This window comes from Mirounga leonina, unplaced genomic scaffold, assembly GCF_011800145.1.
Source record: "Mirounga leonina isolate KUSES-001 unplaced genomic scaffold, KU_Mleo_1.0 Mir_177, whole genome shotgun sequence".
Taxonomy (NCBI): Eukaryota; Metazoa; Chordata; class Mammalia; order Carnivora; family Phocidae; genus Mirounga; species Mirounga leonina.
In genome coordinates, this window is record NW_023270459.1 from 161,599 (window position 1) to 175,802 (window position 14,204).

The window sequence follows — 14,204 nt, forward strand, 5'->3', positions numbered from 1 at the left end:
ATCCATCCCACATCCATCCATCCATCCATCCATCCCACATCCATCCACCATTCATTGAGTACCTACAATGTGCGGGGCCATTCCAGGTAACTCCAACAAGGACCACACAAACCCACGAAGTAGAAGATGAGAGTGATGAGTTTGAGAAACATGAAAGCAATGGCAATGGGTATGTTTGTGGTGATGGGGTCCTCAGTGGGCGTTGAGGGAAAGGAGGGAGGAGAGAGGGTGCGAAGCCTTACCCAGCTGGTGGACTGGTTGTCCTTGTCCTGTGAGGAGAAAGGACAGAGGCAGGACATACTCAGAGAGGGTAAGACTGGTGTCTTAATGGGTGAGGCTCCCATTAAGCTTCCGGGTGGGAAAAGAGCCTAGATTGGGGTAAGTAACGCTGAAAGGTACAGGGAGCAAGTCAGGGGTATCTGCGCGAGACAGGGTCCTCGTGAATTGGTTGAAGAGGGCTGAACAAGGCCGTGGAGTTACCTGGGCGCCAGGGCTCTAGGGGCACAGGGAGGCTCCAGGGTCCATCCCCAGCGGCAGTGTAGGCTGCCACACACACCGTCAGGTTGGGGACAGTCCCGTCTCCCCGCAGCTCCAGGGTCACCTCTCTTTTTAGCCCTATGTCCATGAGCACCTAGGACGTCCGGATGTAGCATCAGGGTAGAGCCCCCCCACCCGCCCCTAACTCTTAAGACTTCACCCTCAGCCTCAAGTCCCCATCTTTCTCAAAGCCCCCACTTCCCCCGCAGCCCCTGCCCCCTACCTCCTCCTAAGCTTCATCCCTTGCCACCACCCCTACCTCCATTCTCCATCCCCACGCCCGCTCCACCATCAGCTCCACCGGGACCGGGGCTTTGCCTCATTTATCGCCCATCGTCAAGTGCTAGCAAGGGAGGGACTGAACCCTCATCTTTCGACCCACACTCCTCTACCCCCTCCTAACTCCCCGCCCCCTTTCCCACCCCATCTCTCCAACCCAGGGTGCTGCTAGCTCCAAGACCACCTTTGCGCCCATTAGGAAAAGTCACCAGTTCTTCAAGATGTTCTACGATGATCTGCTATAGAATCGTAGAACTTCCCCGGACCCCTTAAGCCTCCAGAATGTGCTCTCCTAGGTGCAGTATGATCTCGTACTACCCCAACCCGCACCACTGTCCTGTCTGCCTTGCCATCCCCTCCCCATCTCCCTCCTCCCAGCCATTCCACCCCAGCCCCGCCAGCAGCACCCACCTCGGGGGTGTCCTGGCCTCGATAGGCCAGCCGGTACCCCAACAGGGTGCCCTGCAGGGGCGCCCTTGGCTCCTGCCAACGCACGAGGGCTTGGCTCCCATTCCGCATAGCGCTAACATTCTCGGGGGGGCCCAGGGGCACTGGAGGACAGGGGAGAGGGGAAGCTGGCACCCCCACCTCTTCCTGACCCCCTCCCCTGTTCCCAGGAAGCGGGGACAGGGTGCAAAGGGCATGAGCGTGGGCACCTCGTGCAGGCCTCCCATGAGCGGAAGCATAGGGAAGAGGACTGGGAGAGATGCCAGTGGGCCACACTGAGGAGTCTGGGGCTGGGCGGGAAGGCCTGAGGCCACAAGGGGTCAACGGGTGATAGGAGATGCTCGGGGTGGCACTGAGGCGAGCAGCAACGTCTGCCTCACACCAGCCCCTTCTTACCTCCCTCTGGTGTCTCCACAGGAAGCCAGTGGGTCCAGGGTGAGGGGCCCTGACTACTGATACAGGCCAGCCGGATGTGATAAGGAGTGTGAGGATGGAGGCTACCCAGCCGAAGTCGGTGAGGGGGAACGGACGCTTGCAAGGTGAGAGGCTCCTCTGGGGGGTCTGGCTCTCCCAGCCAGACGCCCACCCCATCATCTGACAGCACAGCCTGGGGAGAGGGATGGGGCGTGAGTAAAGGACAGCCATGAAATCTCAAGAGGGGGTCACACAAGTCGGTGGTGGTGGTCCCAGGGTGATGATACAACTTCGCAAGGGTGCATGTGTGTGTATGAGCTCCATGCTGGTGTAACATGGGCACCTACGTTGGCAAAGCGAGAAGACCCCCCAGTTGCACGATGTGGCTCTGTCATCACTTGCAAAAGCCACCTCTGGCAAGACTTTCCCTCTTTGAGCCTGTTTCCTCATCTGGAACATGCGCACTTGGAGGAGTGAATGCCTTCCAGGACTACCTAAAGGCTGGATGTCGGACAAGCTGCACAGCACATGGCAGGTGGTCAGCACCGATAAAATGACAATGACATTCAACCACAGGCAAAGCAAAATCTTACAAGAGAAGTCAGAAGAGTGGGCACCTCTGGGAGCTGAGGGATCCTTGGGGGGAGCTGGTGGGTGGTGATCTGGAGGGTGGTGACATGGGTGAATATTCGTGTTTAAGAATCTAGGAGTACACCAAAGATTATGCACATCATGTATATCTGAATAAAAAAGAAAAGCCCTTTACACATCTGAAAACTCATTTGACCCTGACCTCAGCCCTGTGTGTGGGTACCGTGTGCATCCCCACTTACAGATGAGGACAGTGAGTCTCAGAAAGATGGAATCACTTGCCCAAGGTCACCAGCTTGTCACTGATGAAGCTGGAAACTAAACCCTAACCTGTCTTCAAAACTTTTGCCTTGGGGCGCCTGGGTGGCTCAGTCGGTTAAGCATCTGCCTTCGGCTCAGGTCATGATCTCAGGGTCCTGGGATCAAGCCCCACGTAAGGCTCCACACTCAGCGGGGAGCCTGCTTCTCCCTCTCCCTCTGCCCCTCCCCCCTGCTTGTGCTCACTCTCTCTCTCTCAAAGAAATAAATAAAAATCTTAAAAAAAAAAAAAGAACATCGGCGATAGTAACAATATTTCTCCTCTGTTCAGAGAGGCAGTGGAGCTTAGTGCTACACACAGATGCTGGATCTGGGGTTCAGTTCCAGCCTCTACCAGACCCTAGCACTCTGCCTTAGTTTCCTCATCTGTTAAATGGGATAATAACAATGGCTCCCTAACTTGCAGGTTGACTGAATTGATGCTTGTAAGCGTTTAGAAGAGCTGGTGCACATGGAGTGTTTATTGTTATTATTGTGTGTGTGTGCGTGAGAGGTTGCCGGGCTGCAAGGGTCAAACTGCACGTCCTACACAGCGTCCCAACCTGGGACGCTCGCCTGGTCCCTGGGAACAGCACGATCAGCATGGCAGGGGCCACAGCGGGGGAAGACATCTCTACAGCCCTGCCACACAGAACCACAAACCCTCTACAGCCACACATCACAGCCCCACACCGCAAAGACGCTGCCGGTCCCCGCCCCGCCCCCAGCCCCTGCGAAGCAGCCCAGAGACCCAACCACACCGCCACACCGCGAGTTCGGAGGGAGTTTACTGCTTATGGGTGTGCACCCAAAGGATCTTGGATATCCAAGTCCTGGCTTGGGTAGCATTTGTTGTGTGACCTAGAGTGGGTGTCTTTACTTCTCTAAGTCTCCATTCCTATCTCTGGAAAACGGGCATCCAAGAGCCCCTACCTGGCAGGGTGTGAGGCTTAATGACATGCCGCACGTAAGTGGGTGTGCACAGTCTATCAACAGTTAACATTTCTCGAGTGCCGACTCTGTATCATGCACCGTGGCAAGTGCAATCCTGGATGAACCCACAGCCTTTTTACTGCCACCCTCTGAGGTCACCTTCTTTTTTCATTCCCATTTTACAGATGAGGAAACAGAGGCCCAGAGAGGTTCAGCAGCTTGCCCAAAGTCACACAGACCCCTGTGGGGAGAGGATCCCACCACGAGGCCTGGGAGGGCATGGGCAGATGGTGGGTAACAGGATGGGGGAGCTGGGGGAGCTGTCCCATGCCTGCTCTCTGACCTGCAGTGACAGATGAGAAGGGGAACCTCTGCTGGGACAAAGGGGACACAGGGACCTAGGTCCAGACAGTCAGCCTCCTGGTGCTCACTCTCACTTCTCTTTTCCCTGTGACCCTCCCATTTGAACCCTCCTGCCCCAGGCCAAGCACAGCAGGAAGTGAGCCCTGGAGAAGTAAGAGGTCACACTTCTGCTTTTTTTGGGCACTGGACGCATGTGGGTGGTGGGGGGGGAACATCTGATGCCTGACCTGGCATTTGAGGTCTCCCAAGTGGGCCCAGCCTTGGGGATTGAATCAGTTTTATCCTTTTAAGCCCGTGGGGAGGGCACGTCATTTCCCCTCTCTGGGCCTCAGTTCCCTACCTCGGAAACGGGAAGGTTTGCAGATTATTTTCTAGGGTTAAAATGACAAGTGGATGAGATAATGTCCAGGGCACGTAATTACCAGAATGACAGCTCTTACTTAATCAAGCGCTGGCTCTGAATGGTCTCTAAGGAGGTGAGGGGGGCTGGTTGGGTTTGGGGAGACGAGGATTCGAATCCCACCTCGGCCACTTCCCGGCTGCGATCTTGGCCAGGTTGTTTAACTACTCTTGAGCCTTAGTTTCTTCATCTGGAAAGCGGGTGTCTCCACAGACCCTGCTCCATGAACACACAAAGGGGTGTGCACAAAGCCACCACATAAGGCCCAGCACAGAGTTGACGCTCCATAAAAGCTGGTCATTACTAATTATTGTCATCTGTCGTGGCAGGCACTGTCCCACCCTCACTCCAACTTCCAAATCTCAAAGAACTTCAGGCCAGGACTGGGTCTCGTATTCAGAGATCTGCGTTTGTTTTTCTTAGCGTAGAATAGATACGACTTTGGTGCCCAAGGCTGGGTCTAGAGCATTTCAGGTCTCCTCCAGCAAACGTGTCCTACTCTAGGTCTGACTCTGCGCTGGGTAATCGTGAGGACCCAGTGGCGACTGAGACAGGCCAGGACCAGTCCTCCCAGAGCTCCCAGTCCGGTGGGGAGACAGACTCACCCCCAGACAGTGACAACCCAGAGTGATCAGGGCTGGGATGGGAGAAGCACGGGGCTGTGGGTACCCGGTGGTGACAGAGATGGCTCTGAGCCCTGCTGTCTCAGGATTCCCACTCTGGCCAGAGTCAATATTACTAATCCTAAAAAAAGAATAAAAGTTAAAACAGCTGATAGTTTATTATGCATTTCCTGTGTTCCAGATACTATTTTAAGGTTGCTCCTGGCATTCACTCATTGAATTCTTACAACAAGCTTATCTGCCCATTTTACAGATGAGAGGACTGAGGTCCAGTGAGGTTAAGTCACGGGCCCAAGCTCCTGCAGCCACTGCTGGCGGAGTCAGGATTCGAAGCCAGGACATCTGGCGTCACTCGAGGCTCCTACTCCCTCTCAACGCAGGAATGGCTGGGAAGGGCTGGTTTCCCAGGATGGGGCTGGCGGCTTACGTGTGGCGGAAGGAGGGCTGAGCAAAGTCTGAGGTCTCACCTGCAGGGTGCAGTGCGTGAGGGGGTAGATGCCGCTCAGGCCTGGGGTCCAAGCCGCCTCCAGCTCTGTGGGCTGGCGGGAAACCAGGTGGAGGTCGCGAGGCCGCTGGGGGAGCACTGTGGAGAGATGAGGGGAGGGATTGACCCTGGGGGGGGCCTTTGCCCAAAGCTCCTCTCCCCCCAGCCCCCCTGCCCTCTACCCCAGCTCTGACCTTTGGCCCAGACCCCACACCCTCTGACATCCAGCTCCCCAGCTCCCTTTCCTGTCACCTGTGATGGTGGCCGTGCGGGATGTGGTGACCCCCTTGGCGTTATGGGCTTCACAGGAGAAAGAAGACGTCTTGTTCAAGCCTGGGAGTCATAGAAGGAGAGGCCCAGTGTCAGAGAGGGGAAGGAGGGTTTCCCAGGCCATGCTGGGCCACCTCCCACCATGCCCTGCCTGACAATCAGTGCGGCCCACACGGGCACCTGCTTGAAGGGGACGGGATGAGTTGGGAACACAGACCTCCATCCCCAGCCACAAGAACAGGTTGGTGGCCTCAATCCTAATGCCCCACCACACAGACACACACACATGCAGACACACACGGGCACACACACACAGACATCCACATGCACACACACACACAATCACATACTTGCACAAACACAGACACGATCACACTGACTCACATAGACACACGTAGAAGCATGTATCCCTAGTAGACACACACTTAAGAAACAGGCCCTCCTGGGTGTGTGTCAAGCTAAGGTGTTTGCTCCTTTATAAGCTCTAAGCTCAGCTCCTACCAACCCCTGTCCCCCTTCCCCCTTCCCCCGCCCAGCCATTGGCCCCTGGGTGTTTCTGGAACTCAGGCATCAGATACATTCCCATCTTGGGAACTTTGCATTTCTGTTCTGTCTTGCCACAGATGTGCACATGGCTCCCTCCCGTCCTCCTTCACATTTGGGACTCAGACCCCACCTTCTCTGTCACTCTGTCCCCGGCCGCCCTGTTCAGAGCCAGGACCTCACGTCCATGTCTAACCTCTCCCCAGCTTTACTTTTCCTCTTTGGCTCTTCTCGTCACAACATACTTTACCTGTTACCTGTATGTCTTGCTCACTGGTTGTCAACTCCGCTGTATGTCAGCTCCAGGAAGGCTGGGGTTTCTGTCTGTTCTGTCCCCTGCTGTATGCCCCAGGGCCCACGATGGCCTTGCACACAGTAGGTGCTCCATAAATGCTTGTTAAACGAGTGAATGACTTTATGTGTATGCCTTTGCGTATCCACGAGTGTTTCTGGGTATGTATGTAGAAATATGAGCCTGTGTAATTCCACGGGTAAGTGACTTAATATGTCTTTTTTTTTTTAGATTTATTTATTTGAGAGAGAGAGAGAGAGGGCAGGGAGCCCCAAGTAGGGATAGACCCCAGGACCGTGAGATCGTGACCTGAGCCGAAGGCAGACGCTTCACTGAGCCACCCAAGCTCCCCAGTATGTGTCTTGAGCATTTCTGGGTGTCTGGGGGTAGATTGCCTCCCCTCCCCAGTGTTGTGGTGGTGGGTACACAGGCAGACACACACACGCACAAAGACACAAGTAGAGAGACAAACACAGACACACACACACCGCACACGCAGCTATACAACACCCGGAGATGCACACACAGGGAAATACAGACACACACACAGTGTGTGGGTGACAGGACGTAAGAGGACCAAGTCTTGCGTCTGCACGTGTGACCGCAGTTCTGTGCGTGTCTAGGGATGTTGCAGGCTTGTGCGTGTTCCCACCACCAGCACCGTCTACCCGCAGACACAAAGTTTCCTTTCCTCAGTCGGCAGAGGGAGTGGAATGAAGGAAAGTCGGCCGAGGCCGGAAGGGGGTGGGCAGGGAAGCTCCCCAGCGCCGCTGCCCGGGCGGCAGCTCGCAGCCAAGGTCAGGTGCCCCGCCGCAGCCCCCGCCCGCGGGGGAGGCGCAGGACGGCCCCGGGCCGGCTGCCGGAGGGGGCGGGCGCCTGGGTCCCGTCCAGCCACCTGGCACGTGGGGGCCCGCCAGGGTCACCGCGCGGGGGCTGGCGCTGCCCGCCCGAGGAGCCCCGGGGCGGGAGGGAGTTCTGGAGTCGGGTCCTGTTCCGACCGCAGCATTCCTGCCCCCGCGTGAGTCACCGGGGCGCCCCCCTCCCGCTCCGGCACTTCCGGCGGCGGCCGGGGGCGCGCGCGGCCCAGGATCCCCCGTCCTTGGCCTCAGCGCGCACCTTGAGGACGAGCAGAGCAGGGGTGGAGGGGCCTGGGACGCCCGCCTCCCCTCCAGCGGGCTCCCCCTCCGCGACGGGAGCGGGCCCACTCCAGATGTGCTTTCCAGATGCGCTGTCCCTCTCTCTCTCCGCTCCCGCTCCTCCTCCCCCCGCCCCCGCGCTTTTTCCGAGGGAATCAGAGGGATGGAAGGAGCGGGGGCACGCCCTGAGTCAGATGGAGGGACGGACACACACAAACGGACAGAATGCCTTGACACAGCACCAACCCCCACCCTCGCGCACACACGATGAATCACACTTAACACACAGGGGCCGTTGCTGGCCCAAAAGCAGAAAACGGGGCACTGGCTAAGCTACATCAGGGGCCGATGTTGTCGCAAACGCGCAGTGACACCAATATCCACCCAGTGACTTGCGGGTATCTACACACAGGGGCGACACTGATACACATACATACACAAAGAAACACATAGATGTCCACAAGCATAAACACACAACCAACCATGGGTTCGTGGGCTGCGAACACCCAGCAACGCAACATCCTGCCCCCGCTGAAACCAACACCCAGCCCCGCGGGCTGAAATACACACACCGAGCAACACACAGACCTTGAGGTTGAAGTGGCCCAACAGACACGCACCGGGACATGAATAAGGTTAATGCTGACTTGCTTGCAAACAAACACAGCTGGACACTCAGGTTGCTTCGGACAGTTACGGAGATGCAGACTATACAAAAACACACTCTTGTGTAAACACTGATGGGGACACAAAGCTGCCATGAGCCTAGGGGTGGAACACACACACACACACACACACACAGTGGTTGGTAAGTCTATCTACCGAGAGACAATCAGGGCTGGGGTTGATACAAGGGGCGACAGGACAGAAGCAGGAGCGAGTCGTTACTGCCTGCTGTGAATCTCTCTCTCTCTCTCTCTCTCACACACACACACACACACACACGCAGATATGGGGTCCATGTGAGAGTCACAGACCAACACCCTCACCTTGGGACCTAGACACGGAAACCACAGAGACACGCAAGGACACAAATACACACGGACAGTCACGGTCGGTGGAAACACACCGAGGAACACCAAGTCGTCCGCTGATACATCCTGCCTCCACCAGCAAACAGGTGCCCACACCAAGACACACTCACACCCATAGATGAACACCTGTGAGGGGACACTGTCACTTCTCCACAAGGAGCTGTATGGAAAATCGCCACAAAACACTGCCTCCCCTCACTCTGCCATCTCCCCTGCCCCCCCCACAGACACACCCCACCTTCACGCAGTGAGTCACAGCTGGGAACACACAAACGCAAAGGAGGACAGACACCAGGCTGACACTGGTATTCTTACACACACACACACACACACACACACACACACTAAACACCATATAAGCTGGCCTTCCCTAAAGCACGCACAACCCAATAAGGAGGATGATGCTGACAGACACACTGAGACCCAGATCCAGAGGGACATGGATACATACACAGCCAGACCTCACATACACACTGAAACACACACAGGTCCTCTCACGCCTGTTGCCCCCACCCCCCCACCCCCAAGTTCTTCCTGGGCTGGGCTGGGTGGCCCATCCCCCTCTCCCTTCCCATCTCCAGGGTCCCACCAGGCTGACTCAGACCCCAGAGCCACGGGGCCTGAGTCACCCCTCTAGGGGCTGGCATGCTCACCAACCTCTTCCTTGCACACTCAGGGCCCCCGGAATGTTGAGAATGTGGACACCTCCCTTTAGCCCGGGAGACCCTCAGGCAGAGTTCCCCTCCCCCAATCCCAGCAGATGGAGGTCGCGGGTTGGGGTTGCTGGAAGCTGATGCCCTCCAGGGTCCAGCTGCCTCCCTCTGACTGATCTCCCCCGGCTGTGTTCCTCCATCCCTCCTTCCTCATTGAGGCAGAAACCTCTGTGTCCAGGGGTCCTAGCGCTGGACCGTTCTGTGATCCCAAGCTAGGTCCTGCCCCATCTCTGTGGTGCAGAAGGGGATGGTCACCCTGAAGCTAAGAGACTTTTTGCTGTCCCTCAGACCTCCCTGTCCTGTCTCTCTCCATCTTAGGTTACCTCCGTGGTCTGTCCCTTCCTGTGTCTCTCATTCTCTCTCTCTCTCTCCCTGTAACTGTCCTTCTCTGTCTTCCACTTTCTCCTCTTTCTCTGCTTTCAGCTCTGTCCCCCCAGGGAAGCTCTTCCAATACAGAAGTGGGCAGGTTGAAGGAGGTGGAGGAGAGGAGGGCCTGGTTGCTTCCGGTGCCCGGCTTGGGGTCAAGGGCTGACAAAGGGGCATCAGGCCCACACACACATTTGGGCCATGGGACAGCTAGAGGAAACCCGGGACAAAGAATTCTATTCAGATAGGCTGGGGGAAATGAAGAGAGACAGAGGGACAGGGAGATAGACACACACAGAGAAGCAGAAAGAGACAGAGAAACAGAGAGTCAGAGGACAGAGGGACAGAAAGAGACAGAGAAAGCATAGAGAGAGAAACGAGGGGATAGATATGGACAGAGATGCAGAGACAGAGAAACTCAAAGAGAGAGAGAGAGAGAGGGACAGAAAGAAACAATGGACAGAGGGACAGGCAGACACTCACACAGGGGCACAAAAGCCTCCCTTGCTCCCCATTCCCATCCTGCCTGGCCCTCTAGGCTGAGCACATCCCCAGACTTACCTGGAACTCGAAGCGTTTGCTGGGGGCCATGGCTCGTGGCTAGAGACAGGGGGACAGCGTCCCGGAGCCAGAGTAGGTCCACAGGCTCTGGGGGTCCCTGGGCCCGGCAGCTCAGGTTGAAGGGGGTGTTGGCGGCCACAGTCCTGTCCTCAGGCTCCTCCAGGAAGTAAGGCAGGCCTGGGGACGTGGTAGTTGCTGAGGTCCCTCTGAGCCCCCCAGGTGTCTAACTCACTGCTAGGATGTTGCGGCTGCAGATTCTTTGACCCCTAGATCTGAGCTCTCAGGACACCCGAACTTGCTTCAGATGTCCAACCCCTCAGGCCTCTACCCCAAGAACACACGATCCCAATACCTGACTCCCCCACCAGCATCTGACCCACGGGACTTCTGAATCCCAGTGAGGAAAGCGAGGCCCCCAGGGGTTGGGGAGAGTGTTAAGTTGTACCTCCGATCCCCAGAATGTCCTACCCCAACCGTGTTGACCCTAGGACATGTCACAGCCCCCAAGATGTTTTCTCCCCCAGGACATATCATCTCACCCAGGCCTGCCCCCAGTAATTCTGAGACTCCCCAGCTTCCCGACCCGCTAAGGGTCTCTGACACTCCCAGGTTGCATTGTCCCCTGAATTCTCCAGCACCCTCTGACCACTCAGGTTTCCTGCCTGCCCACGACCTCTGTGCCCAGGGCTCACCCTCCAGCCCAACGTAGCCAGGCTGGGATATGAAGGTCTTTCCTCCCAGGACCACGGCACACTGGTACCTCCCCGCGTCCGAGAGCTGCAGGGAGGAGATTCTAACAGGGCAAGAGGAGAGACAGAAAGGTTCAGGGTCTGTGCTGGACACTGGGCGGGGGTCATCAGAACTGAAAGGGGGGGGTCTGGCCTAGAAACTCCTCAGAGCTAAGAAGTGGGTACTATTATTAACTCGTTTTACAGAAGAGGAAAGTGAAACCCAGGGTTACATCACATGCTCCAAGCCACACAGCCAACGAGGGGCTTCACTGGGGTTCCAGCCCAGGTGGGGCTCCCGCCCATAATTTTTCAGCCACCATGGGATGGAGGCCGGGGGTGGGGGGACAGGGATCAGGAGGGATGCGGCTGGTCAGGGGGAGGCTGGGCACCTGAGTTGGCTGACCACTTTCCAGTCATCCTGCCCGTCTTCACCGAGGGGCACCTGGGTCTGGGTACTGTCCGCCAGTTCTAGTGTCTGTCCGTCCCGAAGCCAGGTCACCTCGGGGGGCTCCCCCTGAACCTGGAGCTCGCACCGAAGGGCCCCCATGAGTCCCCTGGCACCGGTGATATTCCTTGGACTCCCCACAAAGGGGTCTGCCTCAGCCTGTGCGCCTGGGGGAGATGGGGAATAGTTAGCTTAGGAACCCCTGCTTTCCTCCCAGCCTGCCAGGCCCTTAGGCCCACATAGTTGTAAAGTGACCTCAGCGGGGGGGTGGGGGTGGGGGGGTGGAGGGTGGAGGCTTTGGGGGAGGATGGGAGCCTTCCCAGGGGACTGGGGTCCGGCCTCCATCCTTCCTAGGGGCCCCGACCCTTGGTCGGTTGGGAAGTAGGCCGGGGATCTGGCAGCCTCCCACGCCCCAGACTGCCTGGTAGGGCCAGCCCCTGCCCCCCCACCCTTAGGGTCTCTAGAGACTTGACAGATCGGGCTGGTGGATGGTGCGGAAGAAAAAGAGGTGGGGAGGGAGAGGAGAGAGAGAGGGAGAGACACAGAGGATGAGAGATGAGGACAGAGATACCCCTGAGACGGGAAAAATGTTGGAGGAGAGACATCGAGGCAAACAGAGAGAGAGACAGAGACAGAGATAGAGAGACATTATAAAGACACCTAGAAAGTAGGGAGAGAGAAAGTCGGAGACCGGGACAGAGAAATGAAACCCTACAGAGATGGTGGAGCTAGAACCAGCACCAGAGACCCCCACCCCAGAGATGGAGCAGACAGTGATGGGGTAAGGACAAGTGGGGGGGGTGACAGTGACGAGGGTTTTCCCCTAGAGCTCCGGAGCCCTCCTCATCACACTGCCTGACTTCGTACTCCTTTCTGGAAGATTCCTTCCGGGGCAGCCCCCAGCTCAGCCCCTCTCCCTAAGGCTCCCCGAGTCAAGTCCAGCCCCACTCTGGCCCCCAGCTTTTCTGTCTATCTCCCTCTGTGTCCACCTCTTTCCGTCTCTGACCCTCCCAGTTTCTGTTTCTTGTCCAGTTCCTCTCTGAGCCCCTTTCTCTCCCTGGCCTCTCTCCGTTTGACTCGGTGCCTCCCTGTCTCCCTCTCTGCTGTCCCAAAGACGCTCCTCGAGCCAGCCCAGACTCCCCCCAACACCTGCCATACACCCCCACTCTGCTCCCTCCTGCCCCAGCCCAGCCCCGGGTGGTCCTCCCCGACAGACCTCCATCACTCACCCTTGGGGGCCGCGCACTCCCAGCAGCACAGCGCCAAGCACCAGGCCAGCAGGACCCTGCCCATCCTCGGGGCACCGCGCAAACGATGCCAAACTTTCCTCAGAAGTTGCTGGGCACCCTGCGGGGGAGGGGGCAGGGCCGGGCTGTCCCCGGCCCTCCCCCCCAGCTCCGGGCTCCCCGGATTCGGCACTGCCCGCCTGCCACGGCGGGGGCCCCCTCGCCGGCTCTGCTCAGCGGCCGCCTTCCTTGCTCCCCAGCCTCCTACTCTCCCTCCCAGACTTTGGGCAACCCTTTCCCCGCCCCTGGCCCCTGGCTCCCCCTCTGCCTCCGCCCACCGGGCCGGAGCCCAGGGGGCCACCTGGGCTTGGAGGGGTTAACTCGGGGAGGAGAGGACCAGCCCGGTCTTAAAGGGGCCCCGGAGGGAGGCTGAGGAGGGGGAAGGGGCCCCGAGGGCTGCACCCCGAATCTTGGGCCAGCGAGGCAGGGAGGCTGTGCGGCTCTCTATCCTGGCTCTGGGCGCTGTCCCTCTGGGCTGTCTCAGTGTCTGGTAAACATTCCTCCAGAACTCCACTCCTCTCTCAGTCCTTGCGACAGCCCCTTCCCCTGCCTCCACCCCCCAGCCCAGCCCCAGCCAGGCACCCCCCCACACTCCCCGCTCCTCTGGCGAGGACACACACACTCAGATGTCATCCACACACACACACACACACACACACAGAGGCTGGGACAGCAGGAGGCATGCAGGGGCACGCTTCTGGCCCACGGACCCACTCGACAAGCCGGATCAGGAACTCCGTTCGGGCAGAAACTCAGAAACCAGAAACGGGAGGACCCAGCTGGGTGGGCATCTCCGGAGATCGACTCGGGCAGACGTGGGTCATCATAACAAAAAAGACCCACGTGGTCACAGAGACAGGACACCAGCGTCTGGGCGGCTCACAGGGGTGCCCAAAGACCTGGGTTGGAAGCCCAGCTCTACTTCTAACTGTGTGACCTTGCAAGTGACTGGCCTCCCTGGGCCTCGGTTTGTCCATCTCTAAGATGGGAATCTGAATAGAACCCGCTTAGTAGGCCAGAGGGAGGATGTCTTAGGTCAAGGAACGGGCAGTTCTTCGCACGTGGTAACATAGCTGACAAGGTGCCCTTGAGTTTTGGCGACTGGTCTATTTTTCCCTCATCTGTTGTGTCTCGAATGGCCGTCTCCCTCTGGTGGGACTGTGCATCCTGGTCCTTGTGGATAGATCTGGTGCCCATGTGTTGGCTTGTCTGTTTTCCGTGCCCCTCTGTGTTTTGCACAGGGGGGTGGGTCTCTGCAAGCCTGAGTGTCTGTGCAGGGGCGGGGACTGCATGGACGTTCGTCTCTGTGCGCTGGGCCATTCTGTTTGTGCACTGGTGTGCCCCTCCCCAGCCCTGTCGTCCAGCCCCATCCTTCCCCACAGGGCTACTGCCCTGGCCTCCTCCCTGGCCTCCATGCCTCCGCTCTGCCAGAGGTGTGTTTCTTTTTTTTTTTTCACAG

At 57.9% G+C, this 14,204-nt stretch overlaps 1 protein-coding gene across 1 annotated transcript in view; it reads right to left on the reverse strand.

The window, feature by feature from the left end:
• The window catches only part of AXL (AXL receptor tyrosine kinase), a 26,916-nt gene extending 13,860 nt beyond the window's left edge, over positions 1-13,056 (reverse strand). Inside the window, exons 1-10 of the mRNA XM_035023296.1 lie at positions 12,689-13,056; positions 11,404-11,626; positions 10,976-11,076; positions 10,284-10,460; positions 5,621-5,701; positions 5,352-5,467; positions 1,660-1,870; positions 1,228-1,367; positions 481-631; positions 243-269 (exon numbers count right to left, since the gene is read on the reverse strand). Of these exons, the coding sequence (XP_034879187.1) occupies positions 243-269; positions 481-631; positions 1,228-1,367; positions 1,660-1,870; positions 5,352-5,467; positions 5,621-5,701; positions 10,284-10,460; positions 10,976-11,076; positions 11,404-11,626; positions 12,689-12,752 (1,291 nt within the window). The 5' untranslated portion in view covers positions 12,753-13,056. The remainder of the gene's footprint in view (positions 1-242; positions 270-480; positions 632-1,227; positions 1,368-1,659; positions 1,871-5,351; positions 5,468-5,620; positions 5,702-10,283; positions 10,461-10,975; positions 11,077-11,403; positions 11,627-12,688) is intronic.
• Between the last annotated feature and the right edge of the window lie 1,148 nt (positions 13,057-14,204).